The sequence below is a fragment of the Chiloscyllium punctatum genome, chromosome 19, assembly GCF_047496795.1.
Source record: "Chiloscyllium punctatum isolate Juve2018m chromosome 19, sChiPun1.3, whole genome shotgun sequence".
NCBI lineage: Eukaryota > Metazoa > Chordata > Chondrichthyes > Orectolobiformes > Hemiscylliidae > Chiloscyllium > Chiloscyllium punctatum.
Genome location: NC_092757.1, coordinates 97,169,247 through 97,195,737, shown reverse-complemented (window position 1 = coordinate 97,195,737; position 26,491 = coordinate 97,169,247). Strand labels below are relative to the sequence as shown.

General features: G+C 42.4%; 1 protein-coding gene across 15 annotated transcripts in view; it reads left to right on the top strand.

Moving 5' to 3' along the window:
* Positions 1-26,491, top strand: part of ncor1 (nuclear receptor corepressor 1) — a 406,208-nt gene that overhangs the window by 228,530 nt on the left and 151,187 nt on the right. For 14 of the 15 annotated variants that reach the window (XM_072590142.1, XM_072590152.1, XM_072590155.1 and 11 more), the window contains 3 exons: positions 19,397-19,539; positions 21,955-22,087; positions 24,542-25,055. In XM_072590142.1, coding sequence (XP_072446243.1) covers positions 19,397-19,539; positions 21,955-22,087; positions 24,542-25,055 — 790 coding nt within the window. The remainder of the gene's footprint in view (positions 1-19,396; positions 19,540-21,954; positions 22,088-24,541; positions 25,056-26,491) is intronic. The other variant, XM_072590145.1, reaches the window with a different exon arrangement.

Here is a 26,491-nt window from a genome sequence, read left to right as displayed (position 1 = left end):
TGTTTTGAGTGGTTTCAAGTTTCATCACAATCTTACTTTAGCAGGAAGACCAGAATTGCATGTAGTGGTCTAAAAGTTGTTACTCCGAATTGTATACAATAATTCTTAATATGTGGCTTAGCACAGGTAGTGTGTTGGATGACAGAAACATCGAAGTATAGAAAATAGATGTAGGCGAAGGTCATTCATCCCTTCAAGCCTGCACCACAGTTCAATCCAATCATGCAATTTCAGTATCCCATTCCTACCCTCCATATCCCTTGATCCCTTTAGCCACAAGAGCCATGTCCTGATCCCTCTTGAACATACCTAATGAACTCTGTTAGAGAATTCCACGGGTTCACAACTGTCTCAGTGAAGAAATTCTATCTCATCTCAGTGCTGAATGGCTCACCCCTTACACTGTGACCCATAGTTATGGACTTACCCAACATTGGGAACATTCTTTCCACATCAAGCCTGTCCAGTCCCATCAGGATTTTATGTTTCTATGAGATCTTCCAACTTCATTCTTCTAAATTCCAGTGATTACAAGCCCAGTTAATCCAGTCTTTCTTCATATGTCAGTCCTGCCATCCTGAGAATCAGTCTGGTGAACCTTTGCTGGACTTCTTCAATAGCAAGAATGTCCTTCCTCAGGCAAGGAGTCCAAAACTGCACACAATACTCAAGGTGTGACCTCATCAAGGCCATAACTGTAGCAAGACATCCCAACTCCTGCCACTTAAATCTTTTTACTATGAAGGCCTGTGTGCCATGAGCTTTCCTTACCGTCTGCTGCACCACTCTGTTCCCTGGCCAACATCTCTATTCAGGCTTGCTGCAGTGTCCCAGTGAAGCTTAGCACAAGCTGGAAGGACAACACCTTGTTCTCCGCTTGAGGACCTGCAGCCCTCCAGACTCAATATTGAGTTCAATAATTTTGAGGCCTGAGCACTCCCATGTCCTAGCCCCCAAACGCGCTCATCAGGCCTTGTTATCACATGGTCATGCCATTTTACACACTACCTATTGTTAGTCAGTAATAGTCCCCTCTTGATCTTGTTCCATTTACTAATGGGAACAGTTCTCTCAATCTGCTTTATCCAACCTGCTCATAATTATCCAATCTTTTCTTAGCCATCTTCTCTCCAAAAAAAGTCCAATTTTTCAGTCTGCTCTTGCAACTGAAGTTGCTCATTCCTGGTGCTAATTTGTTAAAAATTTTCAATACATTCACATTCTTCATATAACATGGTAACTAGAGCAGTACACGATACTCCAACTGAGGTCTAATTAAGTGTCTGAATGATGTTCAGCATCACTGCCTTGCTCTTGTAGTCTCTGCCTCTATTAATAAAGCCAAGGGTATCAAATGCTTCATTTAATGTTATTTCCACCTGTCCTACCACTTTCATTCATCTGTGCACTTATACACCCTGGTCCCTTTGCTCCTCTACTCAATGTGGAATTGAACCTCCTATATTAGTTGGGATTCTGGAGGCCTGGCTGAAAGGAGACCAGGAATGGGAGTGTAGATCGAGGATATTCACTTTTTAAGAAGGACAGACAAAGAGGAAAAGGAGGTGGTAGTATTGCTTGTTAAAGAAGTCATAACGAATGGTGAAGAAGTGATATTCTGGTAAAGTGCTATAACTATGCAGGTAAAAGTTAGAAATACCAAGGGTCAGAAAGCAATAGTGCTTGGATTCTAGCAATTGACCTGAAGGCAGCAGGGCAGGTTACTAGGGTAAAAACAATGACTGCAGATGCTGAAAACCAAATACTGGATTAGTGGTGCTGGAAGAGCACAGCAGTTCAGGCAGCATCCAACGAACACTAGGGTACTTAAGGAGCATATGGGACACTTGCCTTTTATCAGTCCTGGCAAAGAATATCAGAGCAGGGATATTAGATTAGGTTGGATTCCATACAGTATGGAAACAGGCCTTTCAGTCCAACAAGTCCACACTGACCCTCCGAAGAGTAACCCACCCAGACCCATTCGTCTACCCTATATTTACTAATGCATCTAACACTGTGGGCAGTTTAGCATGGCCAATTCACTTGACCTGCTCATCTTTTGGATTGTGGGAGGAAACCCATGCAGACACAGAGAGAATGTGCAAACTCCACACAGTTGCCCAAGGTGGGAACTGAACCCAGATCCCAGGTAGTGTGAGGCTGCAGTGCAAACCACTGAGCCACTGTGCGATCCAAATGACCATGCTGGAGTGTACAAAACGTCATTTAGGACACAGCTGGGGTACTGTGTGCAATTGTGGTTATTGCATTATAGGAAGGATATGATTGCACTGGGGGTGTTGCAGAGGAGATTCACCAGGATGTTGCCTGGGATGGAGCAGTTTAGCCATGAAGAGAGGATGGAAAATCTTATGTTCTTCTCTTTAGTGATAAGAAGACTGAGAGGGGACCTGATTGATGTGCACAAGATAATGAGGCATGGATAGAAAGCAGCTCTCCCGTTAGCTGAAAGGTCAGGAACAAGGGGCATAATTATAAGGTGAAAGGCAGGAGCTTTTGAGGGGATCTAAGGAATTACTTTTCTTATTTAAGGTGGTGGGAACCGAGACTGCACAACCTAGGAGGGCAGCAGAGGTGGGAAACCTCACAACCTTTTAAAAAATACAAAGATGAGCACTTGAAATGCCATGGGCCAAGTCCTGGGAGGTGGGAGCAATATAGGTTTTACTGAGTTTTGGCAGTGCAGATTCAATGGGTTGAAGGGCCTCTTCTGTGATTATATGATTATAATATATTAATGATTTAGATGAGAGAACTAAATGTAATATTTCCAAGTTTGCTGATGATACAAAGGGAGGGTGAGTAGTGAGGAAGGTGCAGAAATTCCTCTGTGATTTGAACAAATTGAGTGAGTGGAAAAATGCATACCAGGTGAAGTATAATTGGAATAAATGTGAGGTTGTCCACTTAGGGAGCAAAAACAGTGAGGCATATTATCATCTGAGTAGCACTATTCCTACTCATTTTTCTCCATGCAATCACTAATTCTATCCCGAATAATTGGCTGCAGAATCTTTCCCTAACTGAAGTTAAACTGATTGGTCTGTAGTTTGCTGGGCTTATCCTTGCAACCTTTCTTGAAAATGGCTATAAAATTTGCAATTCTCCTGTCTTCTGGCACTTTCCCAGAGTCTTTTTTTTATATTTGATTTACTATTATCACATGAATCTGGGTACACTGAGAAGTTTTATTTTGCATGCAGCACAGACAGGTCATACCACACAAAATGCATAAGGGCAATAGAACAGAGCGAGGAATACAGCTGTGCATAAAGAACAAGGTCAATATTAAATTTGAATTTTGAGAGGTCCATTCAGAAGCCGAGTAACAGTGGGGGAAGAAGCTGTTCTTGAATCTGTTGGTACGCATGTTTAAGCTTTTGTGTATTCTGCCTGATGGAAGAGGTTGGAAGAAATTATAACCGGGATGGGAATTGTCTTTGATGATATTGGCTGCCTTTCTGAGGCAAAGAGAAGTATGGCGGACTTAATAGATGGATTGGACTATGTTCACAGCTCTCTGTAGTTTCTTATGGCCCTGAGCAGAGTATTGCTATACCAAGTCGTGGTACACCTATAAAAATCAGTAAGACTCCTTGTGGATGTGCCAAATTTAGAACATAGAACGTAGAACATTACAGTGCAGTACAGGCCCTTCGGCTCTCGATGGTTTCAAAGGTTGGTGCAACAATCTGAAGCCCATCTAAACTACACTATTCCATTTTCGTCCATATGCCTATCCAATGACCATTTAAATGCCCTTAAAGTTGGCAAGTCTACCACTATTTCAGGCAGTGCGTTCCACACCCCTACTACTCTCTGAGTAAAGAAACTACCTCTGACATCTGTCCTGTATCCATCACCCCACAATTTAAAGACATGGCTCCTCGTGCTCGCCATCACCATTCCAAGAAAAAAGGCTCTCCCTGTCCACCCTATCTAACCCTCTGATTATCTTATGTTTCAATTAAGTCACCTCTCAGCCTCCTTCTCTCCAACAAAGACAGCCTCAAGTCCCTCAGCCTTTCCTCGTAGCCTGTTGTGGAATTTGAGACTTTGTTGTGCTTTCTTGACTGTCGAATCAACATGTGCGGTCCAGGACAGATTGTTGGTGATCATCAGTCCAAGGAACTTGACACTCTTGACCATGAAGTTAATGACTAGCTCTTTTCATTTTGCTGACTTTAATGGAGAAATTGTTATTTTTCACCATGCTATCAAGCACTGCATCTCTTTCCTGTATTCCATCTCATCACTGTTTGAGATCCAACCAAGAGCAGTGCTTATGCCCAAAACATCCAATTCTCCTGCTCCTTGGAAGCTGTATGATCTCCTGTAATTTTCCAGCACCACACTCTCAACTCTGATCTCCAGCATCTGCAGTTCTCACTTTCTTCTGATTGTACAGGGTGTATAGTAAAGGATTGAATATGCCCCTTGAATGTTGTTATGGATGTGCTGTTGTCTATTCTCATTGATTGTGGTCTGTGGGGCAGGAAGTCAAGGATCCAATTGCAGAGGGCGGAGCAGAAACTTTGGTCTTGGAGTTTGGACATCAGTTTGGTTGGAATTATAGTATTGAAGGCAGAGCTATGAGTAGTCTATGAGTAGGAACCAGACAGAGCAATCCTTGTTATCCAAGGAGATGGTGTCTGCTGTGGTCCTTTTGCGACGGGAGGCAAATTATAAGGGATGAAGGCAGGCTGTGAGGCTGTCGTTGATATCAGCCATGGGGCGGTTAAACCAATATTATTTATTGTATCCGTTGCTCCCGATGCGGTTTCCTCTATATTGGGGAGACTGGGCGCCTCCTAGCAGAGCGCTTTAGGGAACATCTCTGGGACACCCGCACCAATCAACCACACTGCCCTGTGGCCCAACATTTCAACTCCCTCTCCCACTCTGCCGAGGACATGGAGGTCCTGGGCCTCTTTCGCTGCCGCTCCCTCACCACCAGACGCCTGGAGGAAGAACGCTTCATCTTCCTCCTCAGAACACTTCAACCCCAGGGCATCAAAGTGAACTTCAGCAGTTTCCTCATTTCTCCTTCCCCCACCTCACCCCAGTTCCAAACTTCCAGCTCAGCACTGTCCCATGACTTGTCCTACCTGCCTATCTTCTTTTCCACCTAAACACTCCACCCTCCCCCCGACCTATCACCTCCATCCCCACCCCCACTCACCTATTGTACTCCATGCTACTTTCTCCCCACCCCCACCCTCCTCTCATCTATCTCTGCACCCTTCAGGCACTCTGCCTGTATTCCTGATGAAGGGCTTTTGCCCGAAATGTTGATTTTACTGCTCCTCGGATGCTGCCTGAACTGCTGTGCTTTTCCAGCACCACTCTAATCTAGCCCCTTGATAACAGCCATGACTAAGTTCTCAAAGCACTGCAGTCGGAGCCACTGGATGGTCGTCATTGAGGCAGGCTGCATGAGTTTTGTTTAGTAGCAGGATGGTGGTGGTCTTCAGATCATAGTCAGTCTAAGTCTTAAGAAAGCCTGAAAGGTTATGATTGTTAGCCCAGTATTTCTACTGTCATTTCCTTCTAAATCCTTGGATGTATCTCGAGCAGTCCTTGTGCATTATCAACTGTCTATCCAACACTGCTTTCTTAACACTTGAATCGTTAATCCTCTTCTGTTACCATGGCTAGGTAGTATCTCCTTCCTTTGGTAAAGACAGATGCAGAGTATGAGAAGTTCATAAGATAAAGGAGCAGAATTAAGCCATTCAGCCCTTGAGTCTGTTCCGCTATTCAATCATGGTTGATATGCTCCTCATGCCCATTTTCTCTCCATTACCTTTCAACCCATTCCCAAACAAAAATATGTCTCACTCCTCCTCCAATTTACTCACTGTCCCAGCATCCACTACACTGCAGAGTAGCAAATTCCACAAATTCACAACCTCTCGGGAGAAATAGTATCTCTTCAAGCTGCCCCTTATCCTATTCATTTAACACCACAGTCATCCCCCTGAATCCAGGTATACATTTTAGAGTCATAGAGATGTACAGCATGGAAACAGACCCTTCAATCCAACCTGTCCATGCTGACCAGATATCCCAACCCAATCTAGTCCCACCTGCCAGCACCTGGCCCATATCCCTCCAAACCCTTCCTATTCATATACCCATCCAAATGCCTCTTAAATGTTGCCATTGTACCAGCCCCCACCACTTCCTCTGGCAGCTGATTCCATACATGTACCACCCTCTGTGTGAAAAAGTTGCCTCTTACGTCTATTTTATATCTTTCCCCTCTCACCCTATGCCCTCTAGTTCTGGACTCCCCCACCCCAGGGAAAAGACTTTGCCTATGTATCCTATCTATGCCCCTCATAATTTTGTAAACCTCTGTAAGGTCACCCCTCAGCCTCTGAAACTCCAAGGAAAATAACCCCAGCCTGTTCAGCCTCTCCCTGTAGCTCAAATCCTCCAACCCCTGGCAACATCCTTGTAAATCTTTTCTGAACCCTTTCAAGTTTCACAACATCTTTCCAATAGGAAGGAGACCAGAATTACATGCAATATTCCAACAGTGGCCTAACCAATGCCCTGTACAGCCGCAGCATGACCTCCCAACTCCTGTACTCAATACTCTGACCAATAAAGGAAAGCATACCAAATGCCGCCTTCACAACCCTATCTACCTGCAACTCCACTTTCAAGGAGCTATGAACCTGCACTCCAAGGTCTTTTTTTCAGCAACGTTCCCAAGGACCTTACCATTAAGTGTATAGGTCCTGCTAAGATTTGCTTTCCCAAAAATGCAGCACCTCACACTTAACTGAATTAAACTCCATCTGCCACTTCTCAGCCCATTGGCCCATCTGGTCAAGATCCTGTTGTAATCTGAGGTAACCGTCTTTGCTGTCCATTACACCACCAATTTTGGTGTCATCTGCAAATTTCCGAACTGTACCTCTTATGCTCACATCCAAATCATTAATGTAAATGACAAAAAGTAGAGGACCCAGCACCGATCCTTGTGGCACTCCACTGGTCACAGGCCTCCAGTCTGAAAAATAATCCTCCACCCTCTGCCTTCTACCTTTGAGCCAGTTCTGTATCCAAATGGCTAGTTCTCCCTGTATTCCATGAGATCGAACCTTGCTAATCAATTTCCTATGGGGAACCTTGTCGAACATCTTACTGAAGTCCATGTAGATCGCATCTACTGCTCTGCCCTCATCAATCCTCTGTTACTTCAAAAAACTCAATCAAGTTTGTGGCACATGATTTCCCACGCACAAAGCCATGTTGACTTTCCCTAATCAGTTCTTGCCTTTCCAAATGCATGTACATTCTGTCCCTCAGGATTCCTTCCAGCAGCTTGCCTACCACCGAGGTCAGGTTCACCGGTCTATAGTTCCCTGGTTTGTCTTTACCACCCTTCTTAAACAGTGGCACCACTTTTGCCAACTTCCAGTCTTCTGGCACCTCACCTGTGACTATTGATGATACAAATATCTCAGCAAGAGACCCAGCAACCACTTCTCTGGCTTCCCACAGAGTTCTCGGTTACACCTGATCAGGTCCTGGGGATTTATCCACTTTACCCGTTTCAAGACATCCAGCACTTCCTCCTCTGTAACCTGGACATTTTGCAAGATGTCACCATCTATTTCCCTACAGTCTATACCTTCCATATCCTTTTCCACAGTAAATACTGATGCATAATATTCATTTAGTATCTTCCCCCATTTTCTGTGGCTCCACACAAAGACCCTATTTGAGGGGCCCTATTCTCTCCCTAGTTACGCTTTTGACCTTAATATATTTGTAAAAACCCTTTGGATTCTCCTTAATTCTATTTGCCAAAGCTATCTCATGTCCCCATTTTGCCCTCCTGATTTCCCTCTTAAGTATCCTCCTACTTCCTTTATACTCTTCTAAGGAGTCACTCGATCTAACCTTTCTATACCTGACTCATGCTTTCTTCTTTTGCTGAACCAAACCCTCAATTTCTTTAATTGTCCAGCATTCCCTATACCTACCAGCCTTTCCTTTCACCCTGACAGGAATATACTTTCTCTGGATTCTCATTATCTCATTTCTGAAGGCTTCCCATTTTCCAGCCGTCCCTTTACTTGCGAACATCTGCCTCCAATCAGCTTTTGAAAGTTCTTGCCTAATACCATCAAAATTGGCCTTTCTCCAATTTAGAACTTCAACTGTTAGATCTGGTCTATCCTTTTCCATCACTGTTTTAAAGCGAATAGAATTATGGTCACTGGCCCCAAAGTGCTCCCCCACTGCCACCTTAGTCACCTGCCCAGCCTTAATTCCCAAGAGTCGGTCAAGTTTTGCACCTTCTCTAGTAGGTACATCCACTACTGAATCAGAAAATTGTCTTGTACACACTTAAGAAATTCCTCTCCATCCAAACCTTTAACACTATGGCAGTCCCAGTCGATGTTTGGAAAGTTAAAATCCCCTACCATAATTACCCTATTATTCTTGCAGATAACTGAGATCTCCTTACAAGCTTGTTTCTCAATTTCCCTCTGACTATTGGGGGGTCTATAATACAATCCCAATAAGGTGATCATCCCTTTCTTATTTCTCAGTTCCACCCAAATAACTTCCCTGGGTGTATTTCCGGGAATATCTTCCCTCAGCACAGCTGTAACGCTATCCCTTATCAAAAATGTGACTCCCCCTCCTCTCTTGCCTCCCTTTCAATTCTTCCTGTAGTATTTGTATCCTGGAACATTAAGCTGCCAGTCCTGCCCATCCCTGAGCTATGTTTCTGTAATCACTATGATATCCCAGTCCCATGTTCCTAACCATGCCCTGAGTTCATCTACCTTCCCTGTTAGACCCCTTGCATTGAATTTCTTTCCGATCCTTAATCAGCCTCTTTCACGTTACTATTTATGTGCTTACAGATCATTTCAGAACACTGCTTAAACCAGCTGCCAGTATTTTCTCTTAATTCCTCTGTGCTTCCCTTATTTGTTTTTTTAACCTGCCCTTCTGAACTTAGTGTATTCCTTTTGGTTCTCAATTTTATTTTCTACCTGGCACCAGCTCTAACCCCACATTTGATTCTTTATCTTTATTTCTACTCCTTTGTTATCCAGCTAGCCCATTGTTCAGTTACTGTTTTTCCCAACAATCTCTTGTTCTCGTAAATCATGCCTAACTCTGTTCTTGCACCATTGAAGTCCACTCTCTACCATTGGATTTTTCTCTCCCTGGATTGTTGCATGTCATTCCCAATCACTATGCTGAACCTGACTTTATAATGATTTTTCAAGGAGGTGACAAAGGTGGATAGAGCAGTGGATGTTGTTTATATGGATTTTAGTAAAAGTCCCTCATGGTAAGCTCATTCAGAAGATTAAGATGCATAGGATCCAAAGTGATTTGGCTGTGTGGATTCAGAATTGACTTGCCCTTGGAAGGTAGAAGGTAATGATGGAAGGTTGTTTTTCAAGTTGGGTGTCCATAACTAGTGGTGTTCCGCAGGGATCCATACTGGAGCCTCTTCTGTTTGTAAGATTGCAGATGACACAACGATTGGTGGAGTTGTGGATTGTGTCTTAGGTTGTCAAAGGATACAGCGAGATATAGATCAGTTTCAGATAGGGATGGAGAAATGGCAAATGGAGTTTAATCCTGGCAAGTGTGAGGTGCTGCACTTTGGCAGATCAAATGTTCGGGTAAAGTATACAGTTAATGACAGGACCCTGAACAGCATTGCGAAAAAGATAGATCTTGGGGTTCAAGTCCCTGAAAGCTCTCTGAAAGTGGCCATCTAAGTATATAGGGTGGTGAAGAAGGAATATGGCATGCTTGTCTTCATTGGTCGGGGAATTGAGTCCAAGAGTCAGGATATCATCTTGCAGCTTTTTAAGACTTTGGTTAGGCCACATTGGAAGTACTGCATTGAATTCTGGTTGCCGCATTATAGGAAGGATGTGGTAAGCTTTGGAGAGGGTGCAGAAGAGGTTTACCAGGATATGCTGCCTGGATTAAAGAGTATGAGCTATAAGGAGAGGCTAGAAAAACTCTGGTCGTTTTCTCTGGAGTGACGAAGACTGAGAGCAGACTTGATAGAAGTCTATAAAATTGTGCGATGCATAGATAAGATTGACAGTCAATCTTTTTCCCAGACTTGAAATGAGGTGAGGGGGGGGGGGGGGGGGGGGAATTCAAAGGAGATATGAGGGACACTTTTTTTTTGCACAGAGTGGGAGGAGTGTGGAACACATAGCCAGGGGTTGTGGTGGAGGTAGATACGAAAGGGGAGTTTAAGAAACTTTTCGATAAGCACATGAATATGTAGGAAATGGAGGGATATGAACCAAGGGCAGGTAGAAGGGGTTAGTCTAATTTGTCGTCATGTTCGGTACAACATCATGTGCCCAAGGGTCCAGTCCTTTGCTGTACAGCTCTATGACCTATGTTCTAATGATCATGACCACTGATACTTGATCTACTTGCCCATCTAATTTCCAGGACTAAGTCCAACGAGTTGTCTGTTTTCTTGCGTGCAATTCAGGAATACTTGCTCCTTGCTACCATCTACATTAAATAATTCTAATCTACATTGGGTAATTGAAAGCTCCCATTATAACTGCTTTGTATGTACACGTTTCTAGCTGTAGATTTGTTTTTCTATATCCTTTCTACTCGTCAGTGATATATGGACTATACTTAGCAATGTAATTGTATCCCTTTTGTTCCTTGGCTGAAGCCAAGTTTTCCCTTTCATTATCATTCACTCCAGTTTTCTTGGGAATCCGAGGTGCCATACTCTTTGTGATGCTGCTTTGATATCAAGGATGGTCACTTTTGTCTCACCTTTGAGGTTCATTGCTTTATTCCATTTCTGAGCAATGGTTATATTGAGGTGAGGAGCTGAGTGGCCTTGCTGAACAGAAAATATATCCATCAGTGTGTAGGGAATTGGTGAACAAGTGCCATTTTGTCACATGTTGATGACATCTTCTGGGCAGTAATTTGCTGAGTTGGATTTGCCTGGCTTTCTGTGGACAAGATATACCTGGGTGATTTCCCATATTGCCAAGTAGATGGGAGTATTGTAGCTATAGTGCAACAGCTGGACTGGAATCATAGTTCTGAGGAATGGTCACCGAACCCAAAATGTTAACTTAGACTTCTCTTCAAAGGTGCTGCCAGACCTGCTGCAATTTTCTAACAACGTTTTGTACCAGCCTTCAGCCACTTTAACACAATGAGACCCAGGTCGAGTTGCACCTCACCTTTTCCTAAACTGCCACGATTCAGACAATATTCTATCTTCCTGTTTTTGCAACCAAAGTGGTTAACCTCACATTTATCCACATTAGAGTGGGACACGAGGCTGCCCTGGTGCTGGGGAATGGGGCAAAAGACTGTGCGGTTACTGTGACCTGCGGTGTCGCTCTAAATCGGGAGGAATGTTAAACAAAACTGCTGGCTGCTATGTACTGAAACCTCTGTATTCTTCACCGTCAACTTCTATAATAGACATTAGATAGTGTTGGGCTTATTTGCCATTCAAATCTGTAATGATCCCAGATAATTGTAACTCTCAACACATCAGATCCCAGAATGAAACCTGAGTTGATAGATCAGAAGTACAGTTTTGCAGTTGGTTGCATTGTCAATTAACCACTGAATGCATTCACATGAGGCTGTCAATGACCTTTAACAAAAGGGCACCAGTTTATTGTGGAAAAGAAAAAAATAAAGTAAGTTCTCCCTTCTCAGAGAAGGAGACCAAAACAGCCCAAAATGTTCCAGGTGTGGTCTCTACAAGGCTCAGTACGATTGCAACAAGATATCCCAGCTCCTATGCACTAATCCGCTCGCTTTGAAGGCTAATATACCATTGTCTGTTGCACCCATTTGCGTACTTCAGTGACTGTTGTACAAGGACACCATATCTCTTTGCACCTCCTGCTTTCTCAATTTATAGCCATTAACCTACCTGTCTGTTTTGACTCCCAAGTGGATAACCATGTATTTATTCACATTATTTTTCATCTGGTTTGCATTTACCCACTCACTGAATTTGTTCAAATCACATTGAACCATCCTCCTCGCAGTTCACCCTCCCACCCAGTTTTGTGTCATTTGCAAACTTGGAGATGTTGCATTTAGTTCCCTCATCTAAGTTATGATTGTATTGTGTCGATAGCTGAGGGTCCAAGCACTGATGTTTGTTGTATCCCACTAGTGACTGACTGCCTCTTGGAAAAAGACCTGTTTATTCCTACCTTTTGTTTCCTGTCTGTCAACCAGCTTTCTTTCCATATCTGGGTGTATATGTGGTTGGCACGGTGTCACAGTGGTTAGCACTGCTGCCTCAGTGCCAGAGTCCCGGGTTCAATTCCCACCTCAGGTGATTGATTGTGTGGAGTTTGCACGTTCTCCCCATGTCTGCATGGGTTTCCTCCAGGTGCTCCGGTTTCCTCCCACAGTCCAAAAAAATGTGCAGGTTAGGTGAATTGGCTCTGCTAAATTGCCCGTAGTGTTAGGTGTAGGGGAATGGTTCTGGGTGGGTGCGCTTTTCGGCGGGTCGGTGTTGGGCTGAAGGGCCTGTTTCCACACTGTTAGTAATCTAATCTAATCTATCTAATCTGTACACTACCCCCCAATCCCATGTGCTTTAGGTTTTCATGCTCATCTCTCATTGAAAGCTTTCTGAAAGTCCAAGTAAACTACATTAAGGCGTCCAATGGATCTCCCTTATCAACCCTACTACTTACATTTTAAAAACGTTCCACTAGATTTGTCAGACATGATTTCCCTTTCACTGCTGACTCTGTCTGATCATGTTACATGCTCTGTTATTAAATCTGATAAAATGCACACGAGCATTTTCCCTATTTCTGTTATTAGGGTAATTGGTCTGTAATTCCCTGTTTGCTCTCTTCCTCTGTTTCTAAACAGTGCGGCTTCAATGGTTAATGTCCAATCCATAGGAACCTTTCTAACTCTATAGAGTTGTGAAAGATGACCACTAATGCACCTACTATTTCCAGGAGCCATGTTTTTAAGTATTCTAGGATTGTATCACAAATAAGGTGGGTGAACTTAAGGCGTGGATCGGTACCTGGGACTACGATGTTGTGGCCATCACGGAAACGTGGATAGATGAGGGACAGGAATGGCTGTTGGAGGTTCCTGGTTACAGATGTTTCAGTAAGATTAGGGAGGGTGGTAAAAAAGGAGGGGGGGGTGGCATTGCTAATTAGAAATGGTATAACGGCTGCAGAAAGGAAGTTTGAGGGGGATCTGCCTCTGGAGGTAGTATGGGCTGAAGTCAGAAATAGGAAAGGTGCAGTCACCTTGTTGGGTGTTTATTATAGGCCCCCCAATAGCAGCAGAGATGTGGAGAAACAGATTGGGAAACAGATTTTGGAAAGGTGCAGAAGCCACAGGGTCGTAGTCATGGGCGACTTCAACTTCCCAAATATTGATTGGAAGCTCTTTAGATCAAGTAGATTGGATGGGGCGGTGTTTGTGCAGTGTGTCCAGGAAGCTTTTCTAACTCAGTATGTAGATTGTCCAACCAGAAGGGAGGCCATATTGGATTTGGTACTCGGTAATGAACCGGGACAAGTGGTGGGCTTGTTAGTGGGTGAACATTTTGGTGATGGTGACCACAATTCTGTGACTTTCACCTTGGTTATGGAGAGAGATAGGTACGCACAACAAGGTAGATTTTACAATTGGGGGAAGGGAAATTACGATGCTGTAAGACAGGATTTGAGGAGCATACGTTGGGAGCATAGGCTGTCAGGGAAGGATGTGGTGGAAATGTGGAACTTTTTCAAGGAGCAGATACGACGTGTCCTTGATATGTATGTACCTATCAGGCAGGAAAGAAATGGTCGTGTGAGGGAGCTTTGGTTGACGAGGGAGGTTGAATGTCTAGTAAAGAGGAAGAAGGAGGCTTACATAAGGTTGAGGAAACAGGGTTCAGACAGAGCAGTGGAGGGATACAGGATAGCCAGAAGGGACCTGAAGAAAGGGATTAGGAGAGCTAAGAGAGGGCATGAAAAATCCTTGGCGGATAGGATCAAGGATAACCCCAAGGCATTTTATGCGTATGTGAGAAACCCGAGAATGACCAGAACGAGGGTAGGTCCGATCAAGGACAGTAGTGGGAGACTGTGTATTGAGTCGGAAGAGATAGGAGAGGTTTTGAACAAGTACTTCTCTTCAGTATTTACGAACGAGAGGGACCGTATTGTTGAAGAGGAGAGTGTGAAACGGACTGTTAAGCTAGAAGAGATACTTGTTAGGAAGGAAGATGTGTTGGACATTTTGAACAACTTGAGGATAGACAAGTCCCCCGGGCCTGACGGGATATATCCTAGGATTATGTGGGAAGCAAGAGAGGAAATTGCAGTACCGTTGGCAATGATCTTCTCGTCTTCACTGGCAACGGGGGTGGTACCAGGGGACTGGAGAGTAGCGAATGTTGTGCCCCTGTTCAAAAAAGGGAATAGGGATAACCCCGGGAATTACAGGCCAGTTAGTCTTTCTTCTGTGGTAGGCAAAGTAATGGAAAGGGTACTGAGGGATAGGATTTATGAGTATCTGGAAAGACACTGCTTGATTAGGGACAGCCAGCACGGACTTGTGAAGGGTAGGTCTTGCCTTACAAGTCTTATTGAATTCTTCAAGGAGGTGACCAAGCATGTGGATGAGGGTAGAGCAGTGGATGTAGTGTACATGGATTTTAGTAAGGCATTTGATAAGGTTCCCCATGGTAGGCTTATGCGGAAAGTCAGGAGGCATGGGATAGAGGGAAATTTGGCCAATTGGATAGAAAACTGGGTAACCGGTCGAAGGCAGAGAGTGGTGGTAGATGGTAAATATTCAGCCTGGAGCCCAGTTACAAGTGGAGTTCCGCAGGGTTCAGTTCTGGGTCCTCTGTTGTTTGTAATTTTTATTAATGACTTAGATGAGGGAGTCGAAGGGTGGGTCAGTAAATTTGCAGATGATACAAAGATAGGTGGAGTTGTGAACAGTGAGGAGGGCATTTGTCGTTTGCAAAGGGACTTAGATATGATGCAGAGCTGGGCTAAGGAGTGGCAGATGGAGTTCAACCCTGCCTAGTGTGAGGTTGTCCATTTTGGAAGAACAAATAAGAATGCGGAATACAGGGTTAATGGTAGGGTTCTTAGTCAGGTGGAGGAACAGAGGGATCTTGGGGTCTATGTACATAGATCTTTGAAAGTTGCCACTCAGGTGGATAGAGTTTCTAAGAAGGCCTATGGAGTATTATCGTTCATTAGCAGAGGGATTGAATTCAAGAGTCGTGAAGTGATGTTGCAGCTGTACAGGACTTTGGTTAGGCCACATTTGGAGTACTGTGTGCAGTTCTGGTCGCCTCACTTTAGGAAAGATGTGGAAGCTTTGGAGAGGGTGCAGAGAAGATTTACCAGGATGTTGCCTGGAATGGAGAGTAGGTCGTACGAGGATAGGTTGAGAGTTCTCGGCCTTTTCTCATTGGAACGGCGAAGGATGAGGGGTGACTTGATCGAGGTTTATAAGATGATCAGAGGAATAGATAGAGTAGACAGTCAGAAACTTTTTCCCCGGGTACAACAGAGTGTTACAAGGGGATATAAATTTAAGGTGAAGGGTGGAAGGTATAGGGGAGATGTCAGGGGTGGGTTCTTTACCCAGAGAGTGGTGGGGGCATGGAATGCGCTGCCCGTGGGAGTGGTAGAGTCAGAATCATTGGCGACCTTTAAGCGGCATTTGGATAGGTACATGGATGGGTGCTTAATCTAGGTTAGAAGTTCGGCACAACATCGTGGGCCGAAGGGCCTGTTCTGTGCTGTATTGTTCTATGTTCTATGTAAATTATTGAGCCCTAGGGATCAGCCTTTAGTCCCATCAATTGCCCCAACATCATGTTTTTACTAATACTGATTTCCTTCTATTCCTCCCTCATTGCACCCTGTGTTCCCCAATATTTAAGGGACATTATTTGTGTCATTCTTTGCACACAGAACCAAAATATGTGTGTAATTGGTCTGCTATCTCTTGTTCCCCATTATAACTTCCCCAATTCCCCTGAGAGCTCTTAACCTAAACATCAAAACAAAGTTTACACCTGTTTCACAACAATATTCTTTACACCTAATAAATCTCAATAAAATGTCTCTATCTTAACTCTTTAGTTTCTTACTTAACTGGCACTTTGTAGTTTGGATGATCTAGAGACTTCCACTTCTCAAAGCTAAAACCTCTCTCCAATCCTGACAGTTTGAAGCTTAGGCACAAACTTTTCACAGCATGAAGACTTCACACAAGCCAGGATGGAAATGTTCTCTTAGATTGATTCTTCTGAACTGAAATTTAAATAAATATGAGGTGCTACATTTTGGAAAGACAAATCTGAGCAGGACATATACACTTAATGTTAAGATCCGAGGGAGTGTTGCTGAACAAAGAGACTTTGGAGTGCAGGCTCGTAGTTCCTTGAAAGTGGAGTCGCAGATAGGATAGTGAAGAAGACGTTTGGTATGCTTTCCTTTATTGGTCAGAGCATCAAGTATAGTCGTAGGGAGGTCATATTGCAGCTGTACAGGACATTGGTTCGGCCATTTTTGGAATATTGCTTGCAATTCTGGTCTCCCTCTTATCAGAAGGATGTTGTGAAACTTGTAAGGGTTCAGAAAAGATCTGTAAGGATGTTTCCAGGGTTGGAGGATTTAAGCTATAGAGAGAGGCTGAACAGGCTGGAGCTGTTTTCCCTGGAGCATCACAGGCTGAGGGGTGACCTTATAGAGGTTTATAAAATCATGCGGGGCATGGATAGGGGAAATAGAGGGAAATCCGAAGTCCAGAAGTAGAGGGCATAGCTTGAAGGTGAGGGGGGAGAATTTAGAAGTGACCTATGGGGCAATGTTTTCACACAGAGGGTGGTGCATATATGGAACAAACTGTCAGAAGAAGTTGTGGAGGCTGGTACAATTATAGCATTTAAAAGGCATCTGGATGGGTATATAAATAGGAAGGGTTTAGAGAGATAGGTGCCAAGTGCTAGCAAATGGGACTAGATTAGGTTAGAATATCTGGTCAGCATGGACGAATTGGACTGAAGGGTCTATTTCCATGCTGTCCACCTCTATGACTAGTTGTCCCTGGTCTGCTTTCTCAACATCAGAGAAAATCTACTTTTTGTGTACTTGATCAGTTAGCAGCATGAATTTGTTTTTTAATCCCAGAACATAAGTTTTTTAAAATTCCAAAATGCACTCTAAAAAAATTCTCACTATTACCAATCATCTATTGGTACCTTTTCATCCATTAGCCATCACCAGTTAATCTCACATGTTTGCTGATTAATTTTCATGCAAACCCCATTAAGGATTCACACCATAGATATCCTGTTGGGCACTTACTGGCACTGAAATCAGCATATTTATTGGAATTGATGTATTTATGTAATTGTTCTAAGTGACATCCTGACATTTTAAAAACGTTACCTTCACAGAACTGAATCCAAAACCCTTCTGCCTCTATTTTTAACTTCCAAATTCCCAAATGATGACAACATGTAATTTTTTTATTCATTCATGGGGTGAGACGTCAGCTACACCAGTATTTATTGCCCAGAGGACAGTTAAGACTCAAACACATGACTGTGTGCCTGGAGTCACAAATTGGCCAGACTTGGTAAGGATAGCAGTTTAGGAAGGACATTATGTACTTGCATCACAAATTATCTAATCAACTGACAAAAACAAAAATTGCTGGAAAAGCTCAGTAGATCTGGTAGCAACTGTGGAAAGAAATCAGAGTTAGTGTGTCAGGTCCAGTGACCCTTCCTCAGAACTGAGGAGTTAAAAGTAAAGTAGTTGAGGGTGAGGATAGGCTCGGCCAGGCAGAGAAGACTGTTGGTTGATTGAGATGGTTCATGGCTTTGTTCCAGGAAGAAGCAGAGAGCCCCAAGACCATCCTGATGGGGGATGGACTTGTAAAGGGAATTGGATGTCCATGGTAAAGAGGAAGTGACTGGAAAGCACAAACTGGAAATTCTGAAACTTTCATAAAGCATCTGAGAAATTCCAAATGTAAATGGGCAGGGACTGGACATGGGGAGAAAAGGCATAAGTCAAGGTAGGACAAGATGAGTTCTGTGGGGCAGGAGCAGGTCGAAACAGTTGGTCTGCTCAGGCTGTCCTGTTTGCTGCAGCCTTGTGTGTGGGCAATAAAACAGAAACATCCAGCCTACAAAGCGAAAACATCCATGTCTCCTCCTTTCTTCCCCTTTTGTGTGGGGATGTAGAGGAAAATCTTTAATAGCAACTACTTTCCATCACCTTTCTCTATAAGCTGCTCCCTCTGCAGAATTCCCTGTTAAAAGGAAAAGAGGTAAATAAACAACCTTCAGATGCCTTGAAGGAGGGGTTCCTCAACTAATAATCAAAAAACAAAGAATTGGAGTGTTCACAGCATCTTGTTATCAGCAGTCAAATGAAATTGAAAGGAGCCGAATGAAAACATACATGTTCACTTACTGGGTCAAAATCCTGAAATGTCCTCTCTATCAGCAATGTGGGTGTAAACTACATCTGTAGTCTGGACTGGTGCCACAAGTGCACTTCTTTGATTTGTTTTAATTTATCTATAATCTTTTCGTGTGTGTGTGTCGGAATTTCAAAAAAAGCGGTAGAGTTTATGTTATAAATGAGCAATTCATGTTTCCTTTTTGCCATTTATTTCAAAACAACTTACGTGCAGTTAATAATTACTTTTTAATACACATGCACGCATGTAAGTCTATGGGGTGAATTTGCATTTGCAGAATTGTCATTGCAAATACATTCCATTCTGTTCAAAAAGCACGCAATCTGCAGGCAGTCAATGCAAGCAGTCAATCCTTGTAACATTTTATAAATTTCTACTTTGAAAGACAGCCAGTCTGGCTCAAGATACAGACAGACTCTAACCTCACCCCTTTAATGCATTGTCTGAGCTGAGATGTCACTTTTTTTAATAAAACCTTTAGTTATCTGGAGAATGTGACTTGAATGAAGTTCTGGGATTTATGTATTAATGAACAGAAACCTGCAACCCATTCTAAAAGATGAAAGACTTAACAGCAATCTACGTTTGTTCAATGTATCATTTCAATTGCATTCAGATCTTTTGCTATGAATTCTATGTCTTACGATCCTGCTCCACAGCTACCTGATGAAAGAGTAGCGCTCTGAAAATTAGTACTTCCAACTCAACCTGTTGGACTATAACCTGGTGTTGTATGGTTTTTACCTTGTTCTAAAATGAGTCAGCTTAGAATAAGAATTACTCATTTTGTGCTATATAGTCCTGTAATTTATTAAGATTTAGCTCATGTTTCTTTGTGTATTTACTTTAGGACTCGTGGAACACGGGCGGAACTGGGCAGCCATTGCAAAGATGGTGGGCACCAAAAGTGAAGCACAGTGCAAGAATTTCTATTTCAATTACAAGAGGCGACACAACCTGGACATGCTATTGCAGCAGCACAAACTTAGAGTGGTGAGTCAGTGTTACATGGATGTTTCCCCTCTCAGAATTCTAGAAATGGGGGGAATTGGTTCAGATTAATGTCGCAATCCCTATAAAGACTGATAGATATCTTTTTTAAAAATTTGAATTTACAGCTAATAGCTGAAAGCGTCATAAGAAAAGATTTCACATATTAACACTTATTCTCCAACAAATTGATAAGACAAGCATTAATTCTTAAATATTATTTGAAGGCAACTTGTAATTTAGTCTACAGACAAAAATAATCTCCTTTTATACTTAACACACACAAGCTATTCACTTAGATACTTTCTTTGTACCAAACAGTCCGAAATTGCAAAGGGTCACTGGAATCGACACGTTAACGCTGTTTCTTTCTCTACAGGTGCTGCCGGTCCTGCTGGGTTTCTCCAGCATTTACTGATTTAGTCCTCGGCTGAATCGAGCTTTCAGTGGGTTTGGATTTCCCCATTTCATCAAGTCATAGTTTAGAGTGAGCATCTCCAGGTGCTTCCTTTAATTTTTAGAGAGGTCCTTAATCCACTACCAGCTGTAAACTGTGTTCTCATATTTCTTCCTGTCTGACCACACCAAGATAATTTTTCTGGAATCCTTAGATGCCTGCTGGCTGCCTCGCTTCAGCCAAAGACAGTCTTCCTCCTACACCACTATGGTAGTTTGGAAAGCCATATAGCTTGTTCTGTCTGCTGACCATACAGTCATCCTCTGCATCCTTCCCCAAGGCAACATGAAACAGATGGGCCATGACCCTAGGTCGCAGTGCTAAATAGCTATCCTTGGCCTCAGCTCTCTTTCACCTCAGATATACATGAATAATTTACAGCATGTTTTGAACTCAGACTGCTGCCATTGTCACAATACAGTAATGAGAACCTTACTCCATTACCCCAGTAACACAGTCTGGGACTCCCTTTGAGCTTTAGTCACTAGGACTATTGTCAAGAGTGTGGTGCTGGAAAAGCACAACAGGCCAGGCAGCATCTGAGAAGCAAGAGAGTCGACGTTTCATCAGGAATTGTAGGCCTATTGTCAGGCAGACTTAAGAACAGGTCACACGATTCTAATCACTTTACCTTATATTTAAAGAGACAGCTCCAAGTCGTCATTTTGTATGCCTCATGTTGGTAACAGTAAGGTATTGTCAATTTAAGACACATGAGGAAGTTCTTCTTTGAGGATTGTGGATCTCCAGAATTCATTGTCTGAGGATACTGAGTCTATTCAAGTTAAGAATGGACAGATTTTTGAACTACTGAAGAGTTGATTTTAGGAAGCAAGTAGGGAAGTAAAGCTGAGGCTAAAATCAAATCAGCCGTGATCATATTGAATGGCTGAGAGCACTTGAAAGGCTGTATAGACTACTGCTGCTTGTTATCTTATGCAACTCACTTTGGAATGGACATTACTGGAAAAATCCTTCATCTCATACTAGGTGCAAGTTGTTGAAGAAACCTGTTTTGAAGAGTAGGCATGGTATTGAAGAAGGGTGGTGTTGTTATCATATCACTGAATTAGTAGTGCAGAACCCCAGGCTATGTTTTGGAGTGTGTTTTTTCATCCCACCATTTTTAAAAAAAAATCTGCCATTCTTAACTGTTTTGGCCTCCCATACCAACATGGTTAGCTCTAACTGCCCACTGTGCAACTAGGGATGAGCAATAAATATTGGCCTAGTCACAGTATATGAAGAAATATTTAAAAAGCCATATATTCCAGGCTGTAATGTTCCTTGATTTTTGATACATCAGTATCTTTCATCAATTTGAGTAAGTGTTTTGAGCATTCCTCTTCAAATGTTAATTTATGCTGTTTCTATTTGTTCTTGGATTGAAAGTGTCACTGAGAAGCCCAGCATTTCCTGCCCATTCCTAATTTCCCTGAAGTTGGTGAACAGTCTTCTTGAGCCACTGCAGTCTAGGTTGTGTAGGTATACTACTAAGGCTGTTGCAGAGGGGCCTCTAAGACTTGGTCCCAGTATTTGTGAAAGGACATGATATAGTTCCATGCTTGGGTAAGGTGTGGTCAGTTGGTGCTTGGTTTCCTATGAAGGTGATAGAAGCTTTGGGTTTGGAAGGTGTTGTTGGAAAACCCAGAGACTGCTATATTTTTGTGAATAATATATATTGAGGAATAAGGGGTAAAGGCACAAAGGCCACAGATCAGCCATGATCTCATCGAATGGCAGAGCAGGCTCAAGGAGCTAAGTGATCTACTCTCGTCCCTACTGTCTTTCCTCCCTTGGCAATGCAAAACATGTGCAGCCATGGGCCAAGCGCTGGAAAGCAAGATTAGTCCAGTGCAGGTCTTTTTCTGCATGACTTCAAGCTTGTCTTGTGAGAATGAGGTCATGGATAGAGAGTGAAGTAGTTGCCAGGATTTTTTTCATATCTTCTTTCTCCTCAGCAACAGATGTCACGGAGATCTCGTGAGGACCGGGAAGTCTCTCAATGCGAAAGCATTGCTTCAACTGTGTCTGCACAAGAAGATGAGGACAATGAAGTGTCCAATGAGGAGGAGAATCCAGAGGACAGTGAAGGTATAAAGGAATCAGTGTCATTGTGTGTTGGCATTGTTAACATTTGTTAACATTTGTTTGAATAAGTTTAAAACTTTGTAGAGGCCAGGGATTTGGGCTGGGAAGTGAGAGGAAGAATCCAGCACTGTCGAAAGGACCGTATCCCCATTTTTATGCCTGCACTAAGTCGAATACCCTATCTATTATTGTCTATACTGCAAGATAATACTTAGCTCACACTCATCAATATAGCATAATGATGATTTGGCACCTGCTGGACCTATTCTGTTTGATTTTAATTAGCTTCAACCAATATTTCTGTTACTGAACCAGGCTTTGATCTGTGATTACATATTCTGTAGAAAAACATTGGTTCAGAAAGAATTCCTGTGTCGTGATGGTATTAGAGTCATAGAATCCTACAGCACAGAGACAGACCCTTTGATCCAAACTGGTTCATGCCAATCAAAATGTTGATCTACGCTAACCACATTTCCCTGCACTTGGCCCATATCTTTCTATTCCTTTCCGATCCATGTATTTGTCCAAATGCCTTTTAAATGTTGTTAATGTACTGCTTCAACCACTTCTACTGACAGCCCATTCCATATGCGTACCACCTTCTGTGCAAAAAACATTTGCCCTTCAGGTTCCCTTTTATTCTTTCCCCTCTAACCTTAAACTGATGCACTCTAGTCCTCGATTCCCCAACCCCGAGGAAAAGTCTGAGTGCATTCACCCTATCTGTGCCTCTCATGATCTTACTTAGATCTGTAGGATCCCCCCCCCCCCCCCCCCCCTTCAATCTCCTATGCTCTGAAGAAAAGATTCCTAGCTTGTCCAACCTCTCCCTATAACTCAGACCCTTGAGTCCAGGCACCATTCTTGTAAATTTCTTCTGCATTCTTTCCAGTTTAATAATATCCTTCCTGTAGCAAGGTGACCAAAACGGAACTTGTTGTGTTAAAAAAAGTTAATGGTTTATTTACACAAAGCGCATGTTCACAAGGCTTTTGTGAAGCAATCTGTGCTAATTTATCAACCTACAGATTAGTTGTATTAAGTTGAAACACACTCACATGCCTCCCTGAATAATCTCCAAGTAGAGCAGTTGTCTATTTGTTGAATCACTATCTGATTGTAAAAGGTGGTCTTGGAAGAAATTTATATTTTGTAAATGAGCTATCAAGAATGATGATTTAAATAGACACACTGTATCCATTAGAGTTCAGCATGTTATCATGCACACATGCTAAAGCTTAAAAGTGGATAATTTTTGGTGACACTCGATCCCAGAAACCTACTGTCCAGTTCTGTTTATGAGATAATTTAGGTCTTTATCTTATACATCCTGTAGTAACTCAGAATTGTTAGCACAATTTGTGCATACTTGGATTAATTGGATAAATGACTGTTCATTAGATGTTCATTTTCTACACATACCTGGAAAAGAATCTGAGTTTATAACGTGTTTTCGTGAGTTTTGAGAAGATTTGTAGCTCAGGTTGAGGTTTTGGATGTAGATTTGCTTGCTGAGCTTGAAGATTCATTTCCAGACGTTTCGTCACCATACTAGGTAACATCTTCAGTGGGCCTCAGGCGAAGCACTGCTGAAAATTCCTGCTTTCTATTGATATGTTTGGGTTTATTTGGGTTGGTGATGTTATTTCCTCGTGGTGAAGTCACTTCCGGTTCCGTTTCTCAGGGGGTGGTAGATGGGGTCTAACTCGGCGTGTTTATTGGTAGAGTTACAGTTGGAATGCCATACTTCTAGGAATTCTTGTGTGTCTCTCTGTTTGGCTCGTCCGAGGATGGATGTGTTGTCCCAGCGAAAGTGAAGTACTTCCTTATTGGTATGTAAGGCCAAACTAATGTCATTTACAAAATACCATGCAAGAACTGCAACAAACACTACAGTGGACAAACAGGTAGAAAACTAGCCATCAGGATACATGAACATCAACTAACCACACAACAACATGACCCTCTCTCACTAGTATCCTTACATATAGATGAGGAAGGACACCACTTCGACTGGGACAACACATCAACCCTAAGACAACCCAAACAGACAAGCATGAGAATTCCTGGAAGCATGGCATTCCAATCGGAACTCTACCAACAAACACATCGAGTTAGACCCATCTACCACCCCCAGAGAAAAGGAACCAGAAGTGACTTCACCACCGGAAATAACATCACCACAGGAAATGACACTATCAACCCAAAGAAACCCAAACATATAAATAGAAAGCAGGAATTTTCAGCAGTTCTTTGCCTGAGGCCCACTGAACATGTTACCTAGTATGGTGATGAAACATCTGGAAATGAACCTTCAAGCTCAGTGAGCAAACCTCCATCCATTATCATGTGTTTGTTTCAAATTTGCATAACTTGTGCTTTACTTTTTGTTCCTTCATAATTTTTGTCCCAAAATTTAATTGTGACAGATGAATGTAAATTCTTTATTCCCAGGAGCTGAGAACAGCTCAGATACTGAAAGTGCACCTTCACCATCACCTGTAGATACAGGCAAGTCAAGCAAAGAAAGTACAGAGATGAACAAGTTAACTGAAGAAGGGCTCAATCCCACAAGCAGAAGTTCTCCAACTATTCCACCTGTCTCACCAGCACAAGCTGCTGCTTCGCCTGAACTTCAGGTTAAACAAGAAATGAACTTAGGCTTTGAGGAGCCAATGGAGGGGCAGAGGGGCTCTGAAGCTGAAGTAAAGCCTGTGTTTGAGCCTCAGGTGAAACCCAAAACTGAACCTGTGGATGTGGATATGAAACCAGAAGAAAATCTGCAAGTTAAAGTGGAGGTGGATGCCAAAGACAAAGAGTTTGAGAAGGCCAGGCAACAGGAAACAGTGGCATCAGAACTACTTGATCTGCCACAGCCTGGATCACAGGTGGAATCTCATTCAGACAATGATTCAAGTGCAACTTGCAGTGCTGATGAAGTGGAAGATGGGGAGCCTGAAAGGCAAAGGTAGGTCCACTCTGTTTGTTAAGGGGACTGACATTACAGAAAGTTATTTTGTTAGCAGGGTCAGTAATTTGTAATCTTTATGGATAAAATGAATGGGATAAGAATCCAGTAACATGCAGAAAGAGTTTTTAAAACAGGAGTGGTTAAGATTTGGAATCCCTTCTGATTGGACAGTGGATATAGATTCAACAGTGTCTTCTAAAAGAAATTGGCTAAATGTCTATAGGATTAAAATTGATAGGAATGTTGGGAAAGAGTGGAGAGTAGGGCATAACAGGATTCTCTTCACAAAAGCTGACAACTAATGTCCACCAACTATCCTGTACAAGACTATGAATTATACAATGTGATTTTTCGGTATTATAGAAATTCAAATAAGTTAGTCAAATACAATTTGCCTTTAACAATTCTATGCTAACTTTTATTTGTTCCCAATCTTTCTAAATGCTAATTAATTTTGGCTCTGTTTATTGTTTCTAATGGTTTCCCCACTACTGCCATTAGACGAAATGGCTTGTAGTCATTAGGTTGGTTGTGGTAGTCAAGTTCAGAAGAACATAGCTGCCAAGCTGGGTCTGAGGCAGATAATGAGAGAGCCAACACAAGGAAAAAATTGACTTGGCTTTGTGCTCATCACCTGCCTGTTGCTGATATGGTATGGTATTCTTGCGACACGGAGGTCAAACTCCTCTGTTAATTAAAACCAAACACCCAGAAAAACTCACCTCGCCTTGTAATATGTTAAAATGTGAGTGAGTGAGACAGAATTTCTCATTTCCACTGTGTAAAGAAAATAATTTCTTTTCCTAACTCTAATAGGGAACACTAAACAAAAACTATTCACAAATCCAAGCCCCACTTTTTCTTAACTACTTACGATCTGACTCTGATACTGACTCTAACTCTATAAAAATGCTGTTCCAAAAACACACACATTAAACATTGCATTAACAAAATCTGAAGTTCACACAGTCTGTTTTCTTCAGTCTTCCCTCTGAGCTCTCTGGATCGTCATTTTTTTTTAAACTGCAATTATGTTTTATATGAAAAGATACCTTTTGATAGAAAGTGCTTTCTAATTTCTTTGAGACCAAGTTATTAGTTGGGCAGTTAGCTCTCTGGCTCCACAGCAGTTGCTCTGTTGATTGATGGCAGTTACTCTCCCTCTAATTTTCAAAATACTAGGTTTATATCCCCATAACACATTAAATTCTTATAATTTGATTGGTTTCTCGGTGTCAAAACTAAATTCAAATTCCGTTGGCTTCCGGTATCCTGGGCATAACTTCAACTAATTGGTTAAATTCAAATTGTTGTCAAAACAACAACCAAAACTCAGGTATCCATTTAACAGCCAATTGTTACATTTGCAACTGCCTGATCTTTAGCTGGCAGCTGTGGCTGTACTTTAAATTCAGAAAAGCACTTTGCTTTTG